The 19,894-nt window shown below is 42.8% G+C and overlaps 1 protein-coding gene across 1 annotated transcript in view; it reads right to left on the reverse strand.

Annotated features, from left to right (window-relative positions):
* LOC309560049 (interleukin-13 receptor subunit alpha-1-like) overlaps positions 1-19,894 on the reverse strand; it is a 178,599-nt gene that overhangs the window by 38,224 nt on the left and 120,481 nt on the right. The window contains exons 5-7 of the mRNA XM_082263557.1: positions 10,800-10,844; positions 8,154-8,338; positions 1,230-1,372 (exon numbers count right to left, since the gene is read on the reverse strand). Coding sequence (XP_082119683.1) covers positions 1,230-1,372; positions 8,154-8,338; positions 10,800-10,844 — 373 coding nt within the window. The remainder of the gene's footprint in view (positions 1-1,229; positions 1,373-8,153; positions 8,339-10,799; positions 10,845-19,894) is intronic.

A 19,894-nucleotide genomic window follows, 5' to 3' on the forward strand; every position in this document is an offset into this window, starting at 1 on the left:
ACATATTTTTTGGGGATGTAAAAGAGTGCGGCCATTTTGGAATAAGATAGCAGTGGCTATAAAACATATAGCCAACGTGGATATACTAGAGGACCCCGCGTTGTGCTTGCTGCATTTGACAGGAAGCTCAGTGCGGAGCTACAGGAAGTCCCTGACTCTGCGTCTGTTGAATGCAGCAAGGGCATGCATACCTATTTTCTGGAAACAGACAGTGATCCCAACTTACGAGTTGTGGTGTGGGAAGGTCAACGAGATTTTTAAGATGGAAGAACTGTCCGCCATATTGGGAAATTCAGAGGATCAAGTTAAGTTGAGATGGAGACCCTGGGTGCAATACTTGGAAGCCAATTCTTCTTAAAGGGAGTTTAAGAGAAGGTCACCCTGGGCGGAGCCTGGTCCAGGCTGCGGGGGGACGGTCCCCATACCCCTTCTGGCGTACGGTAATATAGTATGGAATACATCTTCATACGAAGAAATGTTGGGAATGAGTGCATAAAAGTAGAAAAACTTTCTTTCTTTTTTTTTTTTTGGTTTAATTGGGGGGAGGAGGGAGGGGGAGGTAAGGGGGGTGGGGTTTGGTCAGATCATGACAATGTTTGTTTGAAATGTATGTATATATAAAAACAATCACCAATAAAGATATAAATTTAAAAAAAAAAAAAAGTCATAAGGTTTTTTTTTTTATCTTATTTCATTCTGTGCATTAAGATAAAAAACTTACTGTGTTCAGCAGCCCTCCTCAGCCCCCAATACTTACCTGAGCCCCCTCTATATCCAGCGTTGTCCACGAGTGCATCAGCCATCTGGGACTCTCTCTCATGATTGGCTGAAACACAGCAGCGGCACTTGGCCTGCTGTCAATCAAACTCAGTTAGCCAATCAGGAGAGAGAGGGGGCGGGGCTGAACTGCAGCTTCATGTCTGAATGGATACACGGAACCTGCAGCTTGGCTCAGGTGCCCTCAAAGCAAGCTACTTGCTGTGGGGGCACTCGACAGGAGGGAGGGGCCAGAAGTGTAAGCAAGGGACCCCGAGAAGAGGAGGAACCTGGGCTGCCCTGTGCAAAACCAACTGCACACAGAAGGTAAGTATAACATGTTTGTTATTTTAATAGAAAAAAAAAAAAACACAAGACTTTACAATCACTTTAAGGCAAACAGATTTTGCTTCATGCCTATATACCAAGGGTGCGACCTGTAATACATTCTGTTTTAAAAGCATTATACTTACAATATATGATTCTGTATGGCCACTGGATGATGTGAGTAATAATTCATATTCTATATTCGCAGTATCTTGTGATTTATACCAGCTCACATATATATTGTGTGAAGTCCTGTTTGCCTCAATTATTGTTGGGGGTTTAAATTTTGCTAGAAAAAAAAACAAACATTTAGATATAAGTAATCTTTATAGTTATAGATCTTAACTGTATTATTTCAAATTATTTCAAGAGGCTCTTTCACCTTGTACTCAAAGATCAAGTCCCTTAGCCTTATTATCTGGTTCCCATACCCTCAAACGTTATTGATATTACCCCCTGTTGGGAAGAAGCTTTATTCCCAAATTTTGATGATCCAGGGTTTTCTGTCATGATTGTACTTCTTACATACGGTTTTCAGTCATCAAATAAATGTTTGCAAACACAAATATTATGTATGCACTGTCATCCAAGTGACCATGCAAAAGGCCCTCAGATCCCCTGTACTCACCTTACCTGTGTTCCCTTGGTACCACACTTCCAGCCCTTACGTAAATGACTGGTGTCCGTGTCAGCATCCTGGAAGCAGGGCTGGCCCAGGACATTGTGCTGCCTGGGTCCATGAATGAAATGCTGCCCCCACCCCCCTAAAAATAAAAACACGCCCAACAAAAGGCCCCCACGTCTATTATTTTATATAAAATTTAGAAAATATTATATATACTGTTATCTTCTTCCATAACTCTCCACCGGTCCACCAAACACCCACTGTCTGTCCTCAGTCCTTCTGTCACTCCTGTGTCTGTCAAGCCCACCGCACTAGAAGATCCAGCCTGCCCTGAGATGGAGTGCGCTGATGTCTGATGTCATTGCTTACACCACGATCATGTGAGGGACGTTCACCGGAGGAGACGCTCTGCCTCCTCTTATACTTTAGTTTGCACTACAGGTGGCAGTATGAGATGAGGAAATGCTGCCTCTAAACACGCCGCAAACTGATAACACACAAAACTTCTAAAAAAAATCTTGGGAGTCAATTTGCTGCCGCACCCCCCCCCCCCCCAAGTGCTGCCCCAGCGGGACCCATGGTAGGGCCGGCCCTACCTGGAAGAGTAGTCCCTCCAGCCATTTGACTCTGCTAGGGTGTACTGTATTTGTAACTGAAATTTTGCTTACTCACTGATAAGTTAGCTTCATCCTACCCTTCAAGTTAGTCATCTACCTTGTAATTATGCTGCATCTGCTTTTGCACTTTATTTCTGGACTCATAAGTTTTGAAACATAAGCTTGGGTATTCTTGAACGTAAAACTTATTAGTATGCTTTGTCTATTACTTCCAGATTGGTGCAGCAATCAACATTGGACTTTTTTAAACGGTGGGAGTGGGACCTAGCAACACAATGCTCTTGAAGTGAACATGTTAGGTCAAATATGGAATCTGCCATTGCTGATCTTATTTAGAAAGGTGCATGCTATGGGTTAGTGTTTCACTACTTAGTAAATCACTGAGATGGTATGCAGCCAAGTTCAGCCCTGTAAGCTAGTTTCAGTTGAAAGCCTCAATAAGCAGAAAAAAACAGGATGAGAATAAAAGCCTTAGTGATGGTACTTTTAAGCTGACCATACGCAAAGTGAGTTTCAGCCTGTTCCTGATAAACCAGCCAAAATGTAAGCTGTGAGGGGCCTTGAAAATCAAAGTAGCTGGCATAAAATTATTAGCCGAACAATGAGAAATCTAAACAGATGCAGCCGCTCTTGGAATACTCTGACAACTGTGAGTGCAAGCTGTCAGAATACAATAGTTGGCAGGGTAAATTTAGCAGTGATGAGGGAACTGATAGATCAGATACCGTGCAAGACCAAATCAGCTATGGCAGCTTGTCCTGCCCCACTTTCATGTAATAGTTCTGATTTGTATTGAACTGCATTAGGATGTTATGGTTTTGTAGTATGCTGACATGTAGTTGCCAGAAACTGCAACTATAACTTGTTTCCTATGTTATTTTGGTACCTCCCTATGTCCACCCCTCCTGCTTAGTACTTGTAGCACCCTCCTTGGTAGATGCTAGAAAAGAGTATAGTTTTTGGGTCTTTCTGCTTACCAGAGATTGACAGGTGAATTTAGATTGCTCTCTGCCTACCAAAGAGCAGGATCCATTAATAGGGTCTGCTCATGGTGCCCAGGTGCAGCTCGGCTTGCCTGAAATGTTTCACACTGGTCCAATAGGGAGGCATATTGGACAGTGGGAAGAAACCCGACAAGTGAGGGCACAGGCATTGTTACAGCCCTGGTAATTGGCACAGGAAAGTGCCTCGGGCCGTGCTGGGTAACTGTATGAATGCCAGGGGCACATGTGCTCCGGGTCTTCGGTTGGAGAGCAGGGTCCCGGAGGGAGGGGGTAGCTGCCATGCCTCTGTAGAATTTGCTTTGTGGCCTCAGGTAGTCGACCTGAGGGCCTGAAGTCAGATATGAGCTGAACCCAGAGGTCCTGCAGAACTGACTGGAAGGGAGACACTGGAAAGGATCTGATCCTGCCTACAGTGAGTAAAGATCTGTGTCATGGGGCCTTTCATGTGAGGGCCATCCCTTCAATGAAAGAGTCAGTGGACAGATGTCAGTCAAGGGGATGCTAGAGAGTTTTGTGAAGATAAAGTAGTTGCATCAAGTCTGCTGCTAGAGAAAGCAAGAGGACTTAATTCTTCCATACAAGTGGCAGTATGGTAAAGGCAGTGTGTCTGCTTCCACAAATAACCTGGTGAGGCCAAGTGAGAGTTGTCCTTATCTACTGTGAATAGTTCAGTTGGAGTTTCCCACTATTCCCTTCTTCCATACAAGTTCCATAATAAATACAAAACCAAATACCCTGAACTGTTTATTAAGTAATGAGCAAATGAGTAAATGAGTAAGGATGGATGTGTGAAAACTCCCTTAGTGACTTTCTGAAGGAAATCAGAGGGAGGCCCAAGAAGTCAACCGGCAGCAAGCCCTACGGGGACAGTGCTACATTTGGGGGCTCATCTGGGATCTTACAGCAGTGGTTGCTAGCATCAATAACTGTATATATATCTATGAAACACCATGTCTTTTCATGTAAAGTGCTGGAGTGTCAATGAAGAAAGAATGCTGTACTGTAGAAGAAAGTAATGTCTGATTTTCAGTGATCAGTACAAGTGTGCTTTCAAGTTATGGTCAAGAAACCAGTAACCTGGGAAGCAGGGATCAGTGCGTCAGGGGTTGTTGTGTCAGTATATGTGCTGTGGAAGAAAATGTCTGCTGTGCAGTCGGTAACAGCAGGCCATTTTTCAGCAGCAGTGGGGGAGTTTGGCTTGCATGTGAACAAAAAGGGGTAACCGGAGCTAAAGTAAAGACAGAAGGGCAGATGTATGTGTGTCTGTGGCAGGGAATACAATCTGTATTGCAGTACCATTACTGCAGTCTAAGCCTTGTTATGGCAGCAGCGAAAAGGTTGCTGCACCGCCCAGAAGAGAGGGCGCCAAAGAGATCTGCCTAGCAGGAGGAGCCACCGGTGGAGAGTCAGCTAGTCTGGGGACTCCGCCCATGGGCTGCCAATCTGAACGGAGGAAGGGAGCTGAGATGTCACTTCGGCCGTCGGGTGTAGCTGAAGAGAAGACACGTGTGTGGAGTAGCAATATGGCGGATGCCGGAGTGAGCTGGAGCACAGAGGCTATCCCACGTGTTGGGTGGAGAGCCTGTAGCAGAGCGGACTGAGACGCAGAATCTGATCCTGTTGGACACAGGAATCAGATTGATGCCCAAGGCAAGTCTGGAATTGTGCAGCGGAGGGGACACGTAGTATATTGGACTGGTATGTGGCCGAACCTTGAATGTATCTGTGTGGCTGCGAGCGTGGGGCCAGTGTGGGCACTGCGGTGACATGTTGCTGAAGTTGGAGCAGAGCAATTGCAAGCCAAGAAGACTGTATGCGAACTGGGAGGCAGATACTTTGAACTGCTAACGCCAGTAGTATCTATTCTCTTGGGAGAGGACAGGGACTGCCGAGAACCCCGCTAGGGCTGGGACCAGTGGTGCAGATCCGCACAACCATCTGCCAAACCAGGGAAACCCATATTTCAGAGGTGCAATGCACTCTAGTCGTGAGGGCTGAGCAGCGGCCACAGGCTACATTGGTTGGAGTCGCAGCAACAAAAGGTCCAGCTCTTAAAGAGGCAGAGGGGCATCAATGGATCTGGAAGTTGAAGTCCTCCAGTTGGTCCAGTGAGGAGGAGGCAGGGATCATTGATGTGAGGTCACCCAGCTTTGAGTACTGATTCGGATCCCTGGCAGAGGGAATTGGTGAAAGGGGATCAGATGTGGAGACTGAGTGGAACTGGTAAACTGAAGGAAGAAGAAGTCCAACAAGTTCCAGTTCACTTAGCGAAGAAACAGAAGCAGCGGTCGTTCGTATGAGGTGTGCGAGGAATCTCGGATTCTGTGAGGCCTATGCTACAAGGGTCTCAGATTTATCCCCACCCTGCACCTATGCTTGGGCCTGAGTGCAGAATGATGCTTATTCTATACTGATCTCTAAAGTGGAGACCCCGTATTCCCCGCCTGGGAGATAGGCAGAAACTTCCCAGGTTCTTTCGTTTCCAAGGATTCATCCAGAGGAGGGTGGCCATGGAATACGGATACAATTATTCATATGCTCCAGGGGAGGTAATGGAGGAAATCGAAAGCAAGAGGAAGGTTTGGGCTGAAGAAGCTGTCTGGGACTTTCTATATGTCCCAAGGCTGCGTAGGAATTCGTCCAGGACTCAGCTGTGGGAAACCTTCCTATCCATCAAAAATTGGAATTTAGCGTGGTCGATATACATTGATCAAGTGGAAGTCAACCATCCAGACAAGAAAGGCCAAGCTTAGGCTATCAGAATCTTGAGTCCTGAAGGCTTGTTTGTATACCTCATCCTGACCATTACTACTGAGGTATGCCTTGTTCTTGATCCATTTAAAAGAGTTTTTTGTTACTAAGAGGCGGTTGAGCCCGAAGAATTACCACTGTTGAAATGTTGCTGTTGGGGCTAAGAGCCCTTTTCCCAAATCCCCTTTCCCTTCTTTCCTTGCAAATGAATACCGGGATCATTGAAACTGCTATTGTTTCATCACCTGGGAGAAAATAACTTCTGCCACAGAGGACTTCTGTTAAAGCCAGGGGCTGCTACCTGGAGGGGGTAAACCCCTAGTTCACAGAGACACTTTGTGAAGATCCTTTGGCCCATGGGCCATTACTATTGCTGAGGCAATATCTCTTTAAGGACACTTCGCGAAGATTCCTTTGGGCTAATGGGCCAGTGTTATGTGGATGGAAAATGTGTGTGAGTTGCTACGTTTTTGAGAAAGAGGAAAAAAGAAGGGTAGTGGCTCATTGTCTCTCCATAGAGAGGGGTGCCAGAGAGAAAGGACCTCTTAAAGTATTGTTATAGACACTCACAAGTAGGCCAGCTATTGCTAAGGCTCCAGCAATGACAGCATGCTGCAAAGAGATGTGTTGTGTCTGTGTTGCAGAGGGAAGGACACTATGAACACCATAGTCAGGTGGACTCCGCACTTCTTCATCCTAACTTGTGGGTCTGACTAGGATAGGAAATAGTCAGTACCCTGGTACCTGGTACTGAGTTTTATGGTTTTTGAATGGAACAGGTACAGGATATGCTTAGTTAGTCAGATTGGCAGGTTGTTCTGTTTGTCTATTACAGGAACACAACAGGACAATGAGTCATGAGTTGCCCTTAGAGGGCTGGATGCATCAGCTGTCTCTACATGAATGCCAGTTTCAGAGATTCTTCAGGTGAGAAGGTCACCTCTGCGGAGAGGACAGTCTCACTGTGAGTACATATAATGTAAATTTGCAACATGCTCATATTACCTTTGCAGGTTTGCAAGGGGTCTCCATGCCTCTTGGGAGATTGTCCATTGCTCATTTCTGTGTATATGTGTACAAATGTTATTTGTAGTATAGTTAGTCAGGATGCTTAACCATTTCCTGTCAAGCAGTTTTTGTTTGGCGGGGGGGGGGGGGGGTGCATACGTCTGTGTATAAAATTATTATAAATTCTTACAGCAGATGTCTTTTTTTTTTTCACGTAACTTACTGTGTTCACTGGCCACATTTGGGGTATGCCCCATGGCCCTGTACATACATTATTTCCTTTTTCCAGGTTTGTGGGATATTTTGTAGGTATGTTTGTAGGGGTGGATGCCCAGAGCCAATGAGGACATGGCTCAATTTGGTGGGGGTGGATGTATCACCCTCCTAGATAGGTGCTAGAAGAGAGTATAGTTTTTTGGTATTTCTGCTTACCAGAAAGATTTTCAGGTACATTTATATTGTTCGCTGCCTACCAGAGAGCAGGATCCATTGATAGCGTCTAATCATGGTGCTCAGGTGCAGCTCAGCTTGTCTGAAATATTTCACACTGGTCCAATATGGAGGCATATTGGACAGTGGAAGGAAAACTGACAAGTGAGGGCACAAGCATTATTACAGCCCTGGTGATTGGCAGAGGAAAGTGCCGCGGGGGATGCTGGGTGACTGTATAAATGTGCACATATGCTCGGGTCGTCAGTTCTCTGTAGAAGCTGCGACCTCGGGTAGTCGATCTGAGGGCCTGAAGTTAGACAGGAGCTTAACCCAGAGGAACTGCAGAGCTGTCTGGAAGAGAGACACTGGAAAGGATCTGATTCTGCCTACAGTGAGTGAGTACAGATCTGTGTCATGGGGCCTGTCATATGAGGGCCATTCCTTCAGTGGAAGGGTGTCAGTCAAGGGGATGCTAGATAGTGTCCTGATGATAAAGTAGTTGCATTAAGTCTGCTGCTAGAGAAATTAAGAGGACTTAATTCTTTCCATCCACAAGGGTTCCCTTTAAAAATGCCTCCCTCCTTACATTTACAGAACTACCAATGTAACATTTCATACAGCCTTCAAACTTACCTATCTGAATAGCATTTGCATAATATATATAGGGCTTTATACTTTTTGATGTGTCTGTAACTACCATTGCAAAGTGATCAATATCTTTAATGCTGTTGCTTAGTAGGAACTGGCATCCAACAGTATTCAAATCATTTGAGGAAAAAAGCTCACAGGTCCTTCCAGTTTCAAATAAGTCCCATAGCCTGAAAGGAAAAATAAATAATATTCAGTATACTATATATTTTAAGACTTAAAAACTTTGTTAAAGAAGTGACAAAATAAAACAAAAACATGCTTTTTTTAAATCCCTGGATTCCTATTGTAATTCAACAAGCATTACCAAACCATACTCCACTCTCTGTCTCATATTTGAATAACATAGAGCAGAACTTGGAACCTTTGATCAATTTTCATATATTTCTGTGGCACCGTGTCATTCTGAATGCCACCACAGCAAACCTTTCTAAAGCACCACTTCAATACATTGTAACACACTATCATGTGTTATGGTGCATGAAACATTTTAGTGCAGTTTGGTGCATAGGCAATGTTATGGTGCTTTACAGAAATACACTATATCATGCAGCCTTATGTGCATTAGCATGCCTACATTGTTGAACCATAAAGATGTCCAAAATAGGCCCTACAAAAGCTGTCACACCAATTCAGTTTGGTTGGCTGCTGCATTATTATTTATAAGCAAACAGTCATGTAGCACCCTGATGATTGGTGTAAAGTTTGCTTGAGGTTGTAATGGAGGGTAGTCTTGTCTGCTGTTTTAACCACTTGCTTACTGGGCACTAATATCCCCTTCCTGACCAGGCAAATATTCAGATTCCAGCGCTGTCACACTTTGAATGACAACTGCGTGGCCAACAACACCCACCTGGAATTTTAATATTTTTTTTTTAGACAAAGATTTTTTTTGGTGGTATTTAATTATCACTGGGCACTGACAGGTGGCACTGATAGGCGGCACTGTTGGGCATTGATGGGCACTGATTGGCACTGAAGGGACTACACTAATAATTAGGGCACTGATGATCAGTCCCCTGTCAGGACTGCCGGTTACCAGCTCTCCTCTCCTCATGTTGTGACAGCCCGTGAGGAAAGTACTGCCGATAATTGGCAAGTATGTTTACACTGTGATCAGAGTGTGCTGGATGCGTGCCCCAGGGATGTGTGAGGGACGTGGTTTCCGGGAGGACCTCCATGGATGCCCTCCCAGAACACAGAGTTGCGCTGTAGCCATCTTTTGGCTATAGCGTGGTAAGGAAGTGGTTAAAACAAGGCCTGTGCAGGTTTGATAAGGCTGCACAGTGCACAGCACAGCTCTTGATTTTTGGCAGGATCAACAAGGATTTTTTTTAGCACAGTTTTGTTCAACAGATCTAAAAATACTACATTTTTAAATGGTATATTTAACTGACCAAAATGCAGCAAATAAAGAGGACCTAATTATTAGAATTTAAAGGATTTTCACATTTGGTGGACCTGTTCTAAAGTCAGGCACTTCTGGATACTAGTCCATTCCTTAGTTTATTCTGTTACCATGGTCAATATTACTAAAGATGTTCTGATAGCGTTAAATGAACCTGTTGAAAATATCCCTAGACACACACAATCACTGATTTATTTTATCTTTTTGGCAGCCAAAATCACAATAGCCACTGCTAGATATCACTTTGCTGAAGCGCAAGCTGACCTGGATTATGCTCCACATGGATGATGCGTGTCTTAAGAGATAAACAACCGCTATTTGATAAAATATGGAACCCCTGGCTCTCCTATTTACAGGTCCTGGATACCTGGAGGTGGTCTCCTTGGCGAGATGGAGTCAGACTCCTGGATCTTTGGACGGGCCCCTCTTTTCTTTTCTCCTACCGGTTTTGCTGTTTTGATATTTCCTTTCTAAATTATTTTTGATAATAATGTCACGTTTTGTATCCTGACTCCTGATCCTATCTGAAGTTTATCACAGTATGGAACCTATCATATTTTCAAATTTTTATTGCTGACATTTTTGATGGGTTCACTTTAGGTGTATACCCTTGAGCTAGTCCCTTGGGTCTAGTAGCCTAATGGTTGCGAATATTACCTCCTTAAAACATGGGACTATACTGGTATGCCTTGACTTGTTACTACTGTATGCCTTTAGCCTTCTTGATAGCCTCAATAATGTAAACATGCCTACTAAATTATATATATATAATTTATATATATATCTTTTGTAAAACTAAGGGCTCTTTCACACGGATGTTCCGTATGTCCGTATATCACCCCATCAGTTTGCGGGTGATACACGGACATAATGCATGTCAATGGGATTGCGGACGTCAGCGGATGACTATCCGCTGACATCCGATTTGTGTCCTTTCAGTTCTGTTCCGTTTTTTAAAAAAATGGAACGGATGCAAAATCGGATGTCAGTGGTATCATCCGCTGACATCCACAATCCCCATAGACATACATTATGTCCGTATATCATCCGCAAACAGATGGGATGATATGCGGACATACGGAGCGGATGACAAAAGTGTCATCCGTGTCCGTGAAAAAAAAAAAAAGTGCCGCAACGGAAGAAGAAAACGGAGCGGCCGTGTGAAAGAGCCCTAATAAAAATGAATGAAACCGAATTTAAATGATATTTATAATCAAACTTACTCTGCCTGTGTATACAGTCTTTCTGTGTTTGAGGTGTTCTTTATCCTAAAAAACAAAAACCTACGTCAAGAAACTACAAACATTTTTACTTGCTTGAAATGTTTTTTAACTAAAGAGGTGTGAACCCAGCCATATGATTACCTAAGTACAGTTACCTGAAAAAAAGTATTAGTTCTGAAAAAAAAAAAAAAAAAAAAATGCTGTTTTTTGACAGAAAATACCTGTATATATGTTGATTATTATTTATTACTTACATTTCTACAATCCAGCACTCACCGATAATAATTCCCCATAATTCTACCACTAGTGAGACCTACCTTTAAATACACCTACCTCACTCCCATTACCATGTCATTTATGAGATTTGCACCCCAGCACACATACCTCACCCCCACTAACCAAGTCACTAGTGAGATGTGCACCCCAGTACACATACCTCACCCCCATTAACCTTGTCACTAGTAAGATCTGCACCACAATGCACATACTGTAGCTCTGTTAACCATGTCACTAATGAGATCTTCACCCCAGTACACATTCCTCACTCCCATTAACTATGTTACTAGAGAGACCTGCAACCCAATATATGTGCCTCACCCCCATAATCCTTATCAATAGTGAGATCTGCACCCCAGTACACATACTTCACCCCCATTAACTATGTCACTAGTGAGATCTGCACCCCAGTACACATATCTTACCCCCATTAACGATGTTAATAGTGAGATCTGCACCCCATTACACATACCTCACTCCCATTAACTATGTCACTAGTGAGATCTGCACCCCAGTACACCTACCTCACTCCCATTAACTATGTCAAGATCTGCCACCCAATACACATGCCTCACCCTCACAATCCTTGTCACTAGTGAGATCTGCACTCTAGTACACATACCTCACCCTCATAATCCTTGTCACTAGTGAGATCTTCACCCTAGTACAGATACCTCACCCCCCCCCCCCCCCATTGACTATGTTACTAGTGGGTCTAGCTGTTGCCTGCGTCTCCTGTGAGACCAGAAAGTCAGTGGAGTGGTGCTGCAACTGGGGCAGCAGTGAATTGTGAGAGGAGCCAGGTTAGTGTTTAGCGGCAGGGGGAAGGGGGGGGGGGGGTTGCTAGTTTGTGAGAATAAAGGAATCTGGTCATCCATAGGTTTAGGCATGGTGATGATTTTGATATACAAAAGAATACAATACACTTCAATACAATACTAATTAAATAGATACAAAAGTATAAAGCATGTAAAGCAATAAAGCATGCTTGGTATATTCACTGTGAAACCTAAGGGGGTTAATCCTCTGCATTGTGTAAAAAGGCTGTCTGATCTTGTCTTCTCTGATCCTCCCCTTCTTCCACTGTCACCAATCTATCTGCAGATAATACAGAGGCTGGGGTACAAGCTGCACACGCTCACTTTGGTGTATATTGCTAGAGAGTTTTTTCTTTATTTTCTTTTTGGGGAGAGTGCATGTGATCAGCACAGGACCAATCAGCACTGTCCAGACAAAGGGTCAGGAGTCTTGCATCCTCATAGGACAATCATGAGAGAATGAAAACTCCTCCTACAAGCTTTAACCAGACATTGATAGAAGTCACAAGACTGCTCTAACTGCTGATAAGAAAAGGTATTTAAAAGTTAATATTTACTAAAACTATTGTATATTCATGTTCTGGGTACTGTGGGAGACCAGATATAGTGAATGCAGGGGCCTGGGTTTAGTAACACTTTAACGAGTGATGAATGTGCACTCAAAAAATGTAACAACCAGGCAAATGAGTGGAGAATCCTTTGTTTTCAATGTTTTTATTAAAGGTTTTCTCTAAACAAGAGTCCAGAGATTACAACTTTAGTTTTGAACAGTACACAATATCCACGAGATTACATATCAAGTAAAGATATGAGGTTATGTGATGTAACTACTCAAGTAAAGCGCAAAAGACATATATAACAGCAGTCCTCACTTTGATAAAGGTTTAATCCGCCTGAAACCACTTTATTCAACACACATCTAAGACATTTAGCCACAAATTGCAACTTGTTTTTCAATCAACTGCAGTATATCTTTATAATTTGTAAAGAAACTGTAGAACATAAAAATCGCTGTGTATCTTTTTATTTTATTTATTTTTTTCTCTTTTCCTTTTTCCAATTAGTAACAATGTGTTTTGATGGAGTTCGAAGTGCCTCCTCCACATTGGGAGGTGCAAATCCTCTCAACTACGTAGAGAAGCACGCTCTATCCTCCGTACCCGCGGAGGTATGCAGTTCAAATCCCTCTATTACAGAGGCTAAAATAAAATAAAAGAAATGAAAAAAAAGGAGAAGAAAAGTAGAAAAAGAAGAGAGAAAGGGGAAGAACAAAAGGGGGGGGGGGGGGGGAGAAAGGACTCCGCGCCCTGGTTCGCATCCACCATGAGGGGCTCTAATCAGGTATGGTCCAGGGGTCATGGGTTGAGTATCTAATCCACAGGCCGCCCCATACCTTTTCACCCATACCTTTTCAAACACCTGTATTTTATCCTGCAGGGTAGCCTTTAACTGTTCATTTATCATAATCCAGGAAAGTTTGTGCTTAAGCTAATCAAATAGTATGATAGCCAATTTCCAATTTTTGGCTATAGTAATTTTAGCGGAAACAAATATAAAAGTGAGGAGTCGTCTCTGGTTATTCGTGGCTTCCTCCACTTTACATCCCAGTAACATGTGCTTTGGGGATTTGGTCAGAATCATTTGTGTAAAGGTAAAAATGAAATTATTAACTCTGATCCAAAACCGCTTCCTTTAGGACATTGGCACCATATGTGGTACACTTTCCCTTCCTGACCACTGCCCCAGAAGCACTTAGAGGAAACTTCCGGGACATAAGTGTGGAGAATCCTTTGAACATATGCCGAATTCGTTTAAAGGATCCATTGATACTAATTTGTTTGTAGTGTGCAATACAATGTTGCAGCCATTGTGATCTATTGTGTCTAGTCTCTGCTAGGGACAAAATGCATTAGTGAAAGGATATAGTAAATTGGTGGAGTATGATTACACTGCATGCTTTTTATGTAAGAATAGTCCTCGTCAGGGTAAAAATACATTAGTTAAGAGATGTGATAAATTGGTGGAGTGTGATAACAATGTTTACTGTTTATGTAAGAATACTTGTGGCGGATCAGTTCTTAAAGTGACTAATCTGAAAGTGAGAACTTGTACTTGTGGCTTACGAGAGCCTTAAATTGTTTGCCATTTTCGAATCGGCTGTAAGGAGGATTCTGCTGAAAAAAAAAAATATGTTCCTTTTAAAGAAACCATTGTTTAAGTTACAATAATTGCTAGAAATGTCAGTGTTTTAGCACACACAAAGTGAAAGTTGAAAACTGTCTTTCAGTGGGAAAACTTGTGATGTACGCTATGAGCTTATAGGAGAGAGCAGCTCAGGGTGTATCATGTGGAAATGTTCACTAGTAAAAGGTGGGATAGTGTCACAGGTTCTGCAGTTTTGGGAACTCTGAAAAGGACTGTAATTCTTTTTATACTAGACAATCAAATAACTTAGCAGGAAATAGTAGATGGCAAGAGGAAGTAAAAAATAAAATAGCTCACATACTGGGTTTTAGATTTGCAAAATGTCCCCACCATTCAAATTCCAGGTGTCAGTTGCCAACATCCCAAAAGTTACAACAAAAAAGCAACCCCTTTGGTAAGCGGGACTTTAAAGGCAACTAATACATGATAAAAAAGTATAAATGTATTATTCCACATTAAAAAGAAGATACAAGTATTGAAAACACATATATATATATATAGATTACAATTTTAATAATTCATTTATAATTTGTTATAGTTTTATAGTTTCTAGCTGACTGGTTGGATTTGCCCTTTAGGGGAACAGTAACATTTAGGCCACGCAGTAATGTGTGTTTTTTTGGCAACACAGTGCACCACATGGTATGTGTGCTGTAATGTGTGCTGCAGTGTGTTATGCTCTACTGCAGGGTTCTCCAAACTTTTTAAATAAAGGGCCAGTTTACTGTCCTTTCGACTTTAGGAGGGCCAGTGGCCCACTATGGCCATTGGGAGTAAATAATGCCTGTGGTCAGTTGGAGGAGGACTAGTGACCCTCATTGGTGTTAGTGGGAAAAATAGTACCTAATCATCCATATCAGTGGAAAGCCTAGTGCCCTGTCATTTGGAAGAGATAGTTCCCCATTGTTGGTATCAGTGGGAGGAATAGCCACCGCCTGGGTCAGTGGAAGGAATAGTGCCCCATTGTTGGTGTCAGTGGGAGTAATAGTTCCCCATCAATGGTGTAAGTGGGGGGAATAGTGCTCCATCTTTAATGTCAGTGAGAGGAATAGTAGTCCAAAGTCAGAAGAGGTAAGTATGGCTCATTGTTGGTGTCATTGGAAGGAATAGGGCCCAACTGTTGCCACCAATGAGAGGAAAATGCCACACTGTTGGTATTGTTGGAAAGAATAGAGCCAGTAGGAAGAAATAATGCCTTGTATCAATGAGAGGAATATTGCCCCAATGATTGGATAAGGGCAAGCATCTGACCCTTGGGCCACAGTTTGGAGACCACTGGTCTGCTGTACAATACGATGAGGTGCCTTTTATAATAAATAATTGGTGCCACAACACAATGCACATAGAGCGGATTAATTACCATGTATTGCAGAAATGTGTATTATCTCACAGGTTTTAACACACATTGCGCAATTCCCAAGTGTGAATGGGCCCTTAAGCTGACCTGCAGTGCATATAAATAAGCTCATTGTGATTCATGTATCAAAGCAAAAGCCTTGCAAATTACTAGCCCACATAATTTTCCTATCAGCTCACATTGACGTCACAAGGCTCTGAACTTTGAAGCACCTACATGTTCCAACACAGTAAGAGCTTGTTCTACTACTCTATGCATTAAATGCAGGTGTGAGGCCAACAAAAGTGGATAGTGAGGTATAGTAGGATCGGAAAAAAACTGTAAGGATAGAAATATAGAATAAACTATTGGCATCTTGCAAGCTCTAGGGGCAATATCCTTAACCACTTATTAAAGGGTGTGTGTGATCCCTGCGCTATCTGAGGTGGCAAGAGAATCCCTGCTGCAGCGCCACTGGGACTGATACTAAAACAGTAAAAGATATAATTGTGGGAGTAGTGGTGCGCTTCAGGGGTTAACTCTTGTAGATCTCTATTTAGGTTGGTGGGTGTAATGTGTACAAATCTTGATCTAAGAGTGCTCAGTGTAATAAGTCTGTGTATGCGTCTATATTCCAGGGAATGGATGATAAAGGTGCAAATGCGTAGTGTCAATCAAAACAATGTGTGTCAATAAATAAATAAATAAATAAATATCAGGCTTCTTCTTCTTTGCATATAAACATCAATAAATAAATATATAAATACAGTGTTGGTCTTCAATCTGGTTCATAAAAGGAAAAAATATATGTATATGTGCTCAAATAAAGTGCTGCATGCAATTTCTAATAAAACGGTGCTAAAAATATATGTGAGCGGTTCTGTTGCAATCCTTCAAATAACCAATATCAACTAAAATAGTCCAAAAAAATATATTCCAAAAAAATATATAAATAAAGTCCGAAGAAAACTTGTGTAAATAAACTCCTCGCTTATGTCCGTGCTTCACTAATTAAATCAAGTGACTGTGATCTCCTTCACCTTGTGTGTCACCTCTATGTGCTCTAGCCTCTCACCTTATAGGCAAGACCAATATGCCTTTGGTATCTATCCAGACTTATCAATGGACTCTGTTTCTCTCAATCCGGATCCTTAATCTCTTTTTGAAGCAGACTTCTTGAATTCCTATGGGTGTTTGTCTCGATCGTTTTCCTAGTCCTATCCTCCTTATCCGGTCTTTAATGTGCCTCAGAGACAAAGACTATTCATGGTGCAGTATATCCAGCTCATTTATTAAAATATACAGATTTGCACTTACATTTTAGGCGAAGAAAAATCAGCATGTAAAAAACAACCGCCGCTGTGGAGATCGGGCTCCGTTGTAACGTCACTTCCGGGTATAGGGCTCCTCCTACGCGTTACGTCATGAGGTCACGTGACTTCCTCAGGGGAGGAAGTCACGTGAGGAAGTCCCCTGAGGAAGTCACGTGACCTCGTGACGTAACGCGTAGGAGGAGCCCTATACCCGGAAGTGACGTTACAACGGAGCCCGATCTCCACAGCGGCGGTTGTTTTTTACATGCTGATTTTTCTTCGCCTAAAATGTAAGTGCAAATCTGTATATTTTAATAAATGAGCTGGATATACTGCACCATGAATAGTCTTTGTCTCTGAGGCACATTAAAGACCGGATAAGGAGGATAGGACTAGGAAAACTATCGAGACAAACACCCATAGGAATTCAAGAAGTCTGCTTCAAAAAGAGATTAAGGATCCGGATTGAGAGAAACAGAGTCCATTAATAAGTCTGGATAGATACCAAAGGCATATTGGTCTTGCCTATAAGGTGAGAGGCTAGAGCACATAGAGGTGACACACAAGGTGAAGGAGATCACAGTCACTTGATTTAATTAGTGAAGCACGGACATAAGCGAGAAGTTTATTTACACAAGTTTTCTTCGGACTTTATTTATATATTTTTTTGGAATATATTTTTTTGGACTATTTTAGTTGATATTGGTTATTTGAAGGATTGCAACAGAACCGCTCACATATATTTTTAGCACCGTTTTATTAGAAATTGCATGCAGCACTTTATTTGAGCACATATACATATATTTTTTCCTTTTATGAACCAGATTGAAGACCAACACTGTATTTATATATTTATTTATTGATGTTTATATGCAAAGAAGAAGAAGCCTGATATTTATTTATTTATTTATTTATTTATTGACACACACATTGTTTTGATTGACACTACGCATTTGCACCTTTATCATCCATTCCCTGGAATATAGACGCATACACAGACTTATTACACCGAGCACTCTTAGATCAAGATTTGTACACATTACACCCACCAACCTAAATAGAGATCTACAAGAGTTAACCCCTGAAGCGCACCACTACTCCCACAATTATATCCTTAACCACTTGCCGACCTCTCATGTTGCTGCTACTGCAGCAGAGCGGCTCGGCTGCGTCTGGGCATTCACGGGTCGCAGGGCGCACGGGCGAGCCGATCCTGGTGTGATTGGGCTCAGAACCAATCAGTCACCAGATGCAGACCAATGATTTTTGGTCTGGATCTGGTGATCGGTTTTGGCCAATGGCATCATGTCCCCTGCCTGTAAAATATAGGCAGGGGAAGTGATGTAATTTTCCCTCCGGGGGCCCTTTCGGTTCCAGTAGAAGAAGGAGAGACATCTAAAACGTGAGTTCCACCAAGAGCACACTAACACCACCTCACATAGGCACACTTTGACCCCTTGATCACCCCTGATCACCCCCCAAACCCCTCACAGTGTACACTATATACAGTGGTATACAGATCTTTTACTGATCACTGTATTTAGTGTCATTTGTGACCCTAAATCGCGCTTGCGCTAGGCCCAAATAGGTTTAGGGCACCCTCCATCTATCCCCTAAAAAAGTTTTAACCCCTTGTTTACCCTCAGTTAACCCTTTCACTTCCTATCACTTGTGACCCTAATTTGCACTTGCGCTAGGCCCAAATAGGGTTAGGGCACCCGCCATCTATCCCCTAATAAACTTTTAACCCCTTGATCTCCCCCAGATAACCCCTTCACTCCCTATCACACAGTGCACTAATATATACAGTATATCAGCTAACTACTGATCACTGTATTAGTGTCACTTGTGACCCCAGTTTGCACTTGCGCTAAGCCCAAATAGGTTTAGGCCACCTGCCATCTATCCCCTAATAAACTTTTAACCCCTTGATCACCCCCAGTTAACCCCTTCACTCTCTATCACACTGTGCACTAATATATACAGTATATCAGCTAACTACTGATCACTGTATTAGTGTCATTGTGACCCAAGTTTGCGCTTGCGCTAGGCCCAAATAGGTTTAGGCCACCCGCCATCTATCCCCTAATAAACTTTTAACCCCTTGATCTCCCCAAGTTAACCTGTTCACTCCCTATCATACAGTGCACTAATATATACAGTATATCAGCTAACTACTAATCACTGTATTAGTGTCACTTGTGACCCCAGTTTGCTAAACAAAATAGGTTAAGGCCACCCGCCATACATTCCCTAAAAAGGTTTAACCTCTTGATCTCCCCCAGTTAACCCCTTCACTGCCCTGTCACAGTGTTCACTGTATACAGTGAATACAGTGATTACTAGCTAGGCTAGTTAGCGTCAGGGTCCCACCACACCACCATTATTTAGCATCAGTTACAGTCAATTACACTAACACACACACACACACACATACATACACCTCCATTACTAGTATAGTGTTTGAACAGATCAATATCTGATCTGATCAGAACTATACTAGCATCCCCATAGTTTAGTGTTCCCAAAACGCGGTGTTTGCACAATCAGCACTGATTCCTGCCAGCACCTGCGTTTAGCCCCTCCGCCCAGCCCACCCTACCCAGACAAGTGCAGTAATCAATAGATTACTGTCACTTCCAAAAAACACAAATCACACAAAACCGCTGCATTAGAAGAGTCAGGCCTGATCTCTGCTAGCACTAGCAGTTTTTTTTGTTGCGACCAAATAGTCCTTGACAACCAGGTGCTTTTTTACCTGTTAGTCACACTACTGTACTTTTAAATTTAGTTGCTAAAATGTCCAAAAGGTGGTACAGTAGTGCAGAGGCCTACAGTATACTGACCATGTCAGATGAGAGCGATGGGGAAGCCTCACTGACAGAATCAGGGTCAGTATACGAACCTTTAGAGAACAGCGGTTTCCTGACAGATAGCTCCGACGACGGATGGGTCCCTGCTAAGGTCAGGCGTACCCGTCTCCATTCTGGAGTTGCTGAGATGCAAGAACCGGATGCTTCTTGTATGCAGCAGAGTGCCAGTACTAGTGCCGCTCACACTTCTCGTGATCTGGCAAGCGCGAGCGGCCTAGTACACCCTGGACCTAGACATACCAGCACTGCAGTAAGACTTGGTGACGTGGTGAGT

Source organism: Pelophylax lessonae (assembly GCF_965119305.1).
Source record: "Pelophylax lessonae genome assembly, chromosome: 7".
NCBI classification, from domain to species: Eukaryota; Metazoa; Chordata; class Amphibia; order Anura; family Ranidae; genus Pelophylax; species Pelophylax lessonae.